Source organism: Hyperoodon ampullatus (assembly GCF_949752795.1).
Source record: "Hyperoodon ampullatus genome assembly, chromosome: 11".
Taxonomy (NCBI): domain Eukaryota; kingdom Metazoa; phylum Chordata; class Mammalia; order Artiodactyla; family Ziphiidae; genus Hyperoodon; species Hyperoodon ampullatus.
The window spans coordinates 57,934,677-57,944,538 of record NC_136924.1 but is presented as its reverse complement, the minus strand read 5'-3'; the positions used below and the strand labels follow the sequence as shown (position 1 = coordinate 57,944,538).

At 54.1% G+C, this 9,862-nt stretch overlaps 1 protein-coding gene across 1 annotated transcript; it reads left to right on the top strand.

The window, feature by feature from the left end:
- Window positions 1-633: 633 nt before the first annotated feature.
- KRT78 (keratin 78) lies at window positions 634-9,007 on the top strand (the record flags this gene model as incomplete). Its single annotated transcript, XM_079714607.1, has 9 exons — window positions 634-999; window positions 1,361-1,575; window positions 2,600-2,660; window positions 3,129-3,224; window positions 4,058-4,222; window positions 4,582-4,707; window positions 7,267-7,487; window positions 8,128-8,162; window positions 8,243-9,007. 9 exons carry the CDS (start codon window positions 634-636, stop codon window positions 8,500-8,502), a joined length of 1,545 nt encoding a protein of 514 aa, XP_079570733.1. The 3' UTR covers window positions 8,503-9,007.
- Between the last annotated feature and the right edge of the window lie 855 nt (window positions 9,008-9,862).

Below are 9,862 nucleotides of genomic sequence, written 5' to 3'. Positions count from 1 at the left end.
GGCCGACTCTCAACCACTGCGCCACCAGGGAAGCCCTGCAGTGTCTTTTAGCTAACGATGACAATAACACCTCTATTAACCTCCTGGCTTCTCCTGTGCTGCAAAATGCCTTCCTCCTCCTACTCTTGAATGTAGACCCTCCCTCGAGAAGCTGCACTCCTCTGTTCAGCATCTGCAGGGCACTCAAGGGCTCCATCTGAACCCCCTCCATCTTCTTTTCCCTTTGAATGTGCCTCCCTTCTTCCCCATCTCCTCCTCCAGGAAGCCTTCCTTGAATGACCCTCAGGAAGTTTGCTCAGGGTCATCTCTCTCCATCCCCCAGCACTGAAGTCCAGGTCTCTGGCTACTTCCTGGTCTTCAGAATGTGCCCATCCCTCCTATAGCCTGGAAGCTCTGAGGTCAGGCTCTGAGTCTCTTCCTTGGGCTCTGCACTTGCCAGGCACCTATTCCCCAGGTGTGTCAGAAGAGGCCAGTCAGTGACAGACACACTCAGGCCAAGAGCATCTTGCTCTCCAAGGCCCAGCCCAGGCACGGGAGGAGATAAAAATCTTGTGCCCTGCCGGGGCCTCAGGGCAGGACCACACACACCTTGATGATCCTCTGTCTGTAGCTGTGAGGCCTTCAGTCTCTGCCATGTCTCTCTCTCCCTGCCGGGCCCAGAGGGGCTTCACTGCTTGCTCAGCCTGTTCTGCTCTCTTGGGGGGCCGAGGCAGGGTCAACTTCACCAGCAGGAGCCTCAGTTCCTTTGGGGGGTGCCAAGGAGGCTCTCGTGGGAGGGCCTGGGGTTCAAGGGGAAGGCTAGTGGTGCGGTATGGGGAGGGGATCGGTGGGCCTGGGCTTTCCCCGTGCCCTCCGGGAGGCATCCAGGAAGTGACCATCAACCAGAATCTGCTGACCCCACTGAAGATTGAGATCGACCCCCAGTTCCAGGTGGTTCAGACTCAGGAGACCCAACAGATCAGAACCCTCAACAACCAGTTTGCTTCTTTCATTGACAAGGTGAGGGTGAATTCAGCTAAGCCCCTGTCTCTGTGCCTCCCTCGAGGAACTGTTCTCGATGGACTTGGGAATGGGGAAGTCTGGTCTCCTACTAGTTTTCCAATCACTTCTGCAGCAAGGAAGTCCCTCCTGTGGTCTAACTGGAGTCTCTCTGGTTATGCTGAGGCTCTGTTTAATTAGTGTTTTGAAATTCCCTTTATAAAAATGTCATTATAATTCAGTTAGTGTGTTGGAAAAATATTTATCAAAGGCCTAAAAAGCTCCGGGCTGGCTAGAGGGTTGCTCAGGCTTTATTTCCCAGAGGCTGGGCCCAGGGAGTCTGGCAGGGGCTTGACTCAGTGACCCGCTGTTTGTGCTATAGGTGCGGTTCCTGGAGCAGCAGAACAAGGTCCTGGAGACCAAGTGGGACTTGCTGCAGCAGCAGGAGTTGAGTGACAGTCCCCAGGCCCTGCAGTCTTTCTTCGAGGCCTATCTGGTCCAGCTCAGGAAGCAGCTGGAGCAGCTGCAGAGAGAACGAGGGTCTCTGGACGCTGAGCTGAAGTCCTGCCAGAACCAGCAGGAGGAGTATAAAGCCAAGTAGGCAAAACGCAACATCCCCATGGGCCCTGGATGGGGGCTGGGAGGGCTTGAATCAGGCTGTCAGCCAGAGGGTATCCCACTGCTGAGCTCCCAGGGTCACATGACCGGCCTCCCCTCTAGCTCCTCCGCATCCCCATTCCCTCTGATTCTCAGGGGGCCCCACCTGCTGCAAGTAAGTGGTCCCACAGCCCCTGATACCCAGGACTGGAGAGCCTCGATTCTAGCCGGCCCCAGTTACGAGGGCCACGTTTCTGGTCCTATGTGGGTTTTTTTCTTGAGAAATTCCTGTTGAGCAGGCTGTGGGTTAAAGTGACTCAGACATTCTCTGGTCTCAGAGGTGGAAGAGAATTCATTAGTGGGACCATCCCTAGGCCTGTGGCATGATTCACAGGTAGGCTGTGGTTCTGGGTTCCCCACCAGGTCACCTGGTGGTATGGAGAGAGCCCTGGACCAACAGGAGGCTTGGGTTTGGTGACTGTGAACAAGGAATAGCTGTGTGGCCTTGGGCAAGGCATCTTACCTTTCCCAGCCTCAGTTTCCATATCTGTAGACTGGGAAAATGCCACTTGCCTTTCTTACCTTCCAGAACCATTGGGAGGATTGCTCCAGGACCCCGGTGGAAGGTCCTGGAAAGATTGGGGCCAGGAGACCTGTGTTTTAGATCTGCTTAGGCCACCTAATTATCTAGAACTTGGGCACATCTTGTAATCTCTCTGATAAAATCCAAAATGCCTGCTTCAGATGATGATTGTGAGTGGTAAGTGAGAAGAGTGTTTGAATGTGCCTTATAAACATGAAGCAAAGTCGCCTGATGTCACAAGTGGACCTGGGCTGAAAGAGTGAAGAGGGACATAAGACATGACAAAACTTCCTGATGGAAGAGTAGAGAAGCAGGCTGGTGGTGTGTTCTGCTTTGGAGCATCTAAAGGAGAGTGGCCTTTTCAGGGAGGTTGTACTTGGAGAGGGGCCTGGGCTCTGATGCCGGCACTCCAGGCAGCGTCTTTCTGTACTTACTTGGCAGGTATGAATGGGAGGCCCACAAGTGCGCCACACTGGAGAAAGACTTCATGGTCCTCAAAAAGGTGAGGGTGGGGTCAGCTGCTCTACCTGAACCCCGAGCATCCACCGTGCACAGAGCCCAGTCCTGGGCTGGGAGGGCAGCAGGTGGGAGATCCTCATGCACGACATGCTGTCACACTGCCTATAGGGACCCTCTGAGGAAATGGGATGTCTACGTAGACACAGGGGAACCCCAGGACAAGATCCAACTGAGGGACTATGTGATGAGCTCTGGTGTCACTGGAGAGCGTGGGGAGGGAGTGGAAGAAACAGAACTGGCTGGGATGAATCAGGGAAGGCTTCCTGAAGGTGGTATGGGTCAGTGTCAGGCAAAAGCGAGAGCAGGGCAGGGCGGGGCTGGAGGAGGAAGGAATGGGAGCTGGAGATGGCCATGGGGCAGGTGTTGGGCAGTGTGTGAACAGAACTTCTGGGTCAGAGTGGGATCCCCAAAGAGGGCGTGGGGTATATGGCTTTTATCTTCCTGTCCCCAGGATGTGGACGGAGTTCTCTCGAGCAAGATGGAGTTGGAAGGCAAGGTGGAGGCTCTGAAAGAGTACATCTGCTTCTTGAGGCGTCTGTATGAAGAAGTGCGGATCACTAAGGGCAGAAGTGATGGTCTGCCAGGGGCAGGTGGGCGGGAGGGAAGGGGACAGGGTGGGCAGGCTCCTGTGGCGATAGTGGGAGTGGCTGGGAGGTGAAGCCTGGTTAGAGTGAATTAGATGCCGGTCATTCAGTCCTTTGATAAACAGTTACTGAGAATTTACCATGTGAATTGCTAGGTATTGGGGATACACCAGTGAACAACCAGACAAAAATCACGAAGCTTGCTTTCTATTGGGAGACAGACAATAAACACTAGACTTAGTAAATAAATAAATTACCAAGTATGTTAGAAAGTGATAAACACTATGGAAATAAGGAAAATTAGAACAGGGAAAGGAGGATTGGGAATGTGGCAGGGGGGTAGGGCAGGTGGCAATTTCAAATAGGGTGGTTGGCATGGCCTTATTTAGAAGACAAAATCTGAGCCAAGATCGGAAGGAAGTGAGGAAGACAGACACACAGTGGGGAATCTGGGATTCCAGGCAGAGGGTGCTGGTGTCTTTGAGGAAATGCAAGGAGGCCGCTGTGACTGGAGCAATGGGAACGAGAGAGAGGATGTGATAGGAGGTCAAGGGAGTGATGGGGACCAGGTGATTTCAGACCCTGCTGGACACGTTCCTTTAATGTCCACGAGTCGTTGGACAGCCCTCAATTCCAGATAAGTACACAGCCCCGCAGAGGGCAGGGTGTGCTCACTGCCACCCGGCAAGAAGGAGGGCTGCCTCCGAAGGAAGAGGGCACTCTGCCCACCTGCCCAGGGCTCCAAGGGGAAAGGGAGCCGGGGGGCCAACGGACACTGAGTCAGTCTTCCCCACAGGAGCTGGGCCAGCTGCAGACCCAGGCCAGCGACATGTCTGTGGTGTTGTCCATGGAAAACAACCGCCGCCTGGACTTCAGAGACCTCATCGCTGAGGTCCGTGCCCGGTACGAGGAAATCGCCGGGACCAGCAAAGCCGAGGCCGAGATGCTGTACCAGACCAAGGTGCCAGGGCCGGGGGACAAGCACCATGCTGCAAAAGGCTCGGTCTCCCTGCCTGCCCCCCCAGGGTGGTCATCCACCTTGGTCCTGTTGGGCAGTTCTGATAACCTCTCTGAAGCACCAGGGCTGGGTGGGCACCATGTTTGCCCTCTCCAGGAGGGAGGCAATGCAGGGAAAGTGTGGGAGATGAGCCCAGACTTCCGCAACCACATCCCACCGTGTCCTGGTTTTCCAAGCGTTTTAACCCGCATCCCAAATGGGGATGTGAGGAGGCAGAGAACCGGGGCCATGGTGTTCCTCATGGTCTTGGGGTCAAAGGTGAGGGTCCTCTCCACTGACGGTGTCACCCCATCCCCCATCAGTACCGGGAGCTTCAGGTATCTGCCCAGCTTCATGGGGACCAAATGAAGGGGACCAAAGTCCAGATCACTCAGCTGCAGCAGGCAATTCAGAAGCTGCAGAGTCAGACTGAGAACCTCAAAAAGCAGGTGAGGGTACCAGAGCCCCCAAGCCGTCTGTCTTACCACCTTTGTGCCAGGGTCACTGCTGGGTTTGTGTGAAACTTTGACAGCTGGCTGGGGGTTTGGCTAATTTGGGATGGAGAGAACTTCAAGCCCCATTTCAGAGGCGTTCAGCTCTCCTCCTGGGAATTCTAGCTGCGTGGGCTCTGCACTGCCAACCCTGGCCCCAGCCCTCACGCTGCATTCTGTGTCTACATGCACATCTTGCTTTCAGATCCTTGGGGAGAGGGTTAATTTATCTCTTTTCTTATCTCTTTTGATGCTTACTCGTCAAGCCCAGTAAGGACTCTAAGGCCACATGCTGAACTTCCTGGTCCCGTGTTAGGGCGGGAGAGAACCAGGATCTCAGGGAGTGGGGGACATGGGCAGGACGGTGGGGCGCCGAGGCCCCCCTTAGGGTCAGGTGATGCTGTGGGTGTGAGGAGCTGGGAGAGGTGGAGGGAGAGGGTGGCAAGGGCAGGGAGGTGGTTTCCTGCTTCTCCTGGAGACCTTACTTCTAGATGTGAGGATTACAGATTCTTAAGTTTTCAAGTGTCTTTGCCCTCACTTTCCCCAAGCCCAAAGCATTGTTCTTTTGGGATCAACAGAGGGTTGAGAGCTGAGACCGCAGAGTCTGGCGGTTTCCTCAAGCACTTCAGCCTGACTCCCAAGCCATGGGTGGCCTGTCCACATGCAAGCAGGGTCTGTGCTTCTTGGAGCACAGACCATTCAAAGGCCAGACCCAGTCTCCAGCCATCCTGACCTGCTCTCCTTCGGAGTGTGAGGAAGGACCTGAGATGAGGGTGACCAGGTCCTATTACTCAATTTGCTGCCACGGTGTTTTGCCCATAAATTTGGACTTTTTGCTCTGGAAGCTTTGGGGTTCTCTGGGGTGTCTGATAAGATGCAGATTCCTGGGCTTCCCACCAGAGAGAGGGAATCTGAGTCTCTAAAGGTGGAGCCAAGAGGGCTTCCCTGGTGGCGCAGTGGTTGAGAATCCACCTGCCGATGCAGGGGACACGGGTTCGTGCCCCGGTCCGGGAAGATCCCACATGCCGTGGAGCAGCTGGGCCCGTGAGCCATGGTCGATGGGCCTGCGTGTCCGGAGCCTGTGCTCTGCAACGGGAGAGGCCACAACAGTGAGAGGCTCGCGTACCGCAAAAAAAAAAAAAAAAGGTGGAGCCAAGAAACCTGCTTTCTCAACTAAGTTCATCCAGGTGACAATGAAGTGCGTGGAGTCTCAGAGACCAGTGGCCAGCACTTAGGAGAGTCACTATGTCCCCATGTCTGGGAAACACAGTCCCCCCTGCATAGCAAGGTGCCTTTCCTGGGAGAATCCTTCTTGGGATCACAGCCCCCTCTCACTCCTCCTTTTCATGCACAAGCCTGATGAACTGAGGCTACAGTAAGAGCAGTGGACTGGACCTCAGCTGTTCTGGGTTAGGGTCTCAGCTCCGCCACTCACCTCCTTTCCAAGCCTCAGTTTCTTCACCTGTAGAATGGAGACTATGTTCCTCATCCATGGGGTGCTTTGTGGTAAGTGAAAGAGAGCCTTTAGGGAATGCCTTCTTTCTTGAACCGAACGTGAGGGAAAATCAACTAGATGGCTGATTGGACAGGAATGCTGTCCTTCCTCTAGGAGTTTTCTGTCAGATTGGAGAGGTGAGCACAGAGTATGTTTTTCAGACCCCAAACTGAGGCCCATGAGACTCTGACAACATCGGGATAAAGTATTTGAAATGGGGCTGTTCCAAAAGCCTCAAGGACATGTGGCCCTCAAGATGAGACTTGTAAATAATGACCCGTACAGGACAGGAAGAGCTTTAAGTACCCTAGGAGAGAGAAAGTACTGCAGGGAAGGTGCTGAGGGTCGACAGGGTGGGGAGAAATAGGGGAAGATCATGGGAGAAAGTGGAGAAGGAGCTGCATTCATTTCCTGTGGCTGCCATACAAAGTATCACAGACTTGGCGGCTCGAGAGAGGAGAAATCTACTCTCTCAGTTCTGGGGGTACGAAGTCTGAACTCAGGTGCTGGCAGCCATACTCACTCTGAAGGATCTGGGGGAATCCTTCCTCACCTCTTCCTGGCCTCTGGTGGCTCCGGAAGTTCCTTGGCATTCCTCGTCTGGTGGTGCATCACTCCCATTTCTGCCTCCATCTTCACACGGCGTCATCTCAGTCTCTGTCTCATCTTTTTCTTGGACACCAGTCACTGGATATAGGGCTCACCCTAAGTACAGTGTGATAGCATCTTGAGATCCTTAACTAATTACATCTGCAAATACCCTATCTCCAAATAAGATTATTTTCTGAAGTTCCTGATGGACCTGACGTTTTTGAGATGCTACTTAACCCACTATGGGAGTTAAAGAAGCAGAAGAGGCAATACTCTCTTTTAGAATGAGAAGAGCTGGCCATGGTCAGGAATAACTTTGAGCTCTTGAGATTATGGTCCATCTCATCCTTTAAGTTATATCCACAGGAGGTGCTTTGGGAGTCTGTGTCAGGCTTACAGCCACTTCCTCCCTTATTTTTACCCCTCTCTAGAATGCCAACCTGCAGGCTGCCGTCGCCTATGCCGAGCAGCGTGGGGAGCTGGCCCTCAAGGATGCTCAGACCAAGCTGGCCGAGCTGGAGGCCGCTCTGAGAACTGCCAAGCAGGATATGGCACAGCTGTTGCACGAGTACCAGGAGCTGATGAGCTCGAAGCTCTCCTTGGATGTGGAGATTGCCGCCTACCGAAGGCTGCTGGAGGGCGAGGAGAGCAGGTGGGGCTGGTCAGAGGGCCCTGAGGACGTGTGACAGAGGTGGGGGTGGGGAGATGCAAGCCAACACAGAGTGCTGAGAGATTTCTTTCTTTAAAAAATAAATTTATTTATTTATTTATTTTTGGCTGCATTGGGTCTCCATTGCTGCATGCGGGCTTTCTCTAGTTGTGGCGAGCGGGGACTACTCTTCGTTGCGGTGCACGGTTTTCTCATTACGGTGGCTTCTTTTGTTGCGGAGCACGGGCTCTAGGCGCACGGGCTTCAGTAGTTGTGGCACATGGGCTCAGTAGTTGTGGCTCGTGGGCTGTAGAGCTCAGGCTCAGTAGTTGTGGCACACGGGCTCAGTTGCTCTGTGGCATGTGGGATCTTCCGGGACCAGGGCTCGAAACTGTGTCCCCTGCATTGGCAAGCAGATTCTCAACCACTGCGCCACCGGGGAAGTCCCTAGGATGCTGAGAGGTTTCTTGACACTGTGAGCCACCGAGGGCCACCCATTCTGATGGGAGGGATTTAAAATTGGGGACTGGGGATTTTATCTGCTCAGAGGGTGGTGAGCTGCTCTAAGAGGCTTAAAAGTACCTGGGAACATATTCTCTGCAGCCCTTCTTAGCATTTCTTCCTCTTGTCCTTTTTCCCCCAGGATGTCTGGGGAGTGCGCCAGTCAGGTCACTATCTGTGAGTATCAGGGGACTTTGGGGGAGGGGCCCCATGGGGAATCGAGGACTGTGCTGTGACTCTGGTGCCTTTCTTGGCAGCGGTTGGGGAAGGCAGCACCATCGTGTCTGGAGGAGCAGATGGTGGCCTGGTGGGCACTTGTGGACTCGGAGGCGGGAATGGCAGCTTTGGGTCCAGTTGCTCCAGCATCGTGACCGGTGACTCCAACATCATCCTGGGCTCTGGACAGGGCCCCGTTTTGGGCTCTTGCTCTGTGTCCGGTTCTGGCTCCAGCTCCACCCGCCACACCATCCTGAAGAAGACGGTCGAGTCAAGTATGAAGACGTCCATCACATACTGAGTGACCTGGAGGCCATTTGCTCCTCCCGCCCTCCCGCCTTCCTGAGCCCTCTCAGCTCTTCTCCCACTCTTATCACTCCCATCCCTGCATGGCCAGCTCTGTGTCCACTGCCCACAGCCCGAGCCAGCCCACAGGGGACTCTGCAGAAGTCAGTCGGGTCCTGCCTGCTGTTCTGAATGCTTGCGCAGTCTGGCCTTGTTCCACATACTGATTTGCATCTCATTTGACTGCTGCCCACCCTAACCAAGGAGCACAGCGCCGAGCCTCCAGCCAGCGAGGCTTGTCCTCTCCTCTCTCCAGAGCCTTCGGCCGAGCTAGGAAAACTCCTGTTTGGGCTTGGCCAGACTGCATCTGCATCCCAAGGGAGAGGCCTGAGGCCCACTGACCAGAGCCTGAGGGCTGGAACCAAGGGACACCATCCTTGCCCTCTTCAGCAGCCTCTGAGCCTCCATTTCCGTATTTCTGTCCATTTATTTCCTGTGAAATAAAGCAGCACCCAGTTCTCCTGGTAGTGGGTCTTCCTTTCTCTCTCCCTCCCCCTCCCCCACTCCCTCCCTCCCATAAATTTTATCGCGTGCCAGGACTAGGGATACTCTGGCAAACAAGATCAGACCCATTGTGTCCTCCTAATGTGTCTTTCTCACCCCTTCTGTTCCTGGTGTCTCCTGCATAACCCGTCCCATTCATGAGAGCCAGACCTTCCTTCTTGGAGCCCTTGGTTTTCAGGGCCAGAGGCTGGCCTTCGACAGCTAATTCAGATAACCTGGGTTTGGAGATGGGGATTTGTGCTGAGGTCCTCTGTGTTCTGTCACTTCTTCCAGTCCCCTCCCAGTGATGTGCTGGCTCCAGCTCTACCCAGGGTGGCAAACCTGGGTCTTGTCACCTCACCCCTATCTCTCACCTCTGAGGTTTAACCTGGCCCTTCTCCTGGGCAGGTTAATAATTCAGCAATGATGCTAAGCCATAGCCTAAAATATGTGTTGAAAGGGCATTAACAGGACACGCTGCAGGACAGAGATGAAGGTTCCTTTTGGCAATATGCAGCTTCTCTGCCACTCCTTCCAGCAATTCAGCTCTGCCCCAGGATTGCACAGCTCACCCAGCAAAACAAAAGCTATGCAGCTACCCAGCTCACTCTCCTCAGGAGGCAATTTATGGAATATCTATGGTTGTTTGGGTAGGTCCTGTGGACATCTCACTCCTCACCCCAATCAGCTCATCAAGGGATTCTTTCCAACCCTCCACTATGCTCCCTGGGATGCCCTCCATCTCCTCCATCCCCACTGATGTTTTAGTATCTCTTGTATCTTGCTCCCTGCTTAACTGCATACAATGGGCTCTACTCCTGACCCAGTACAGC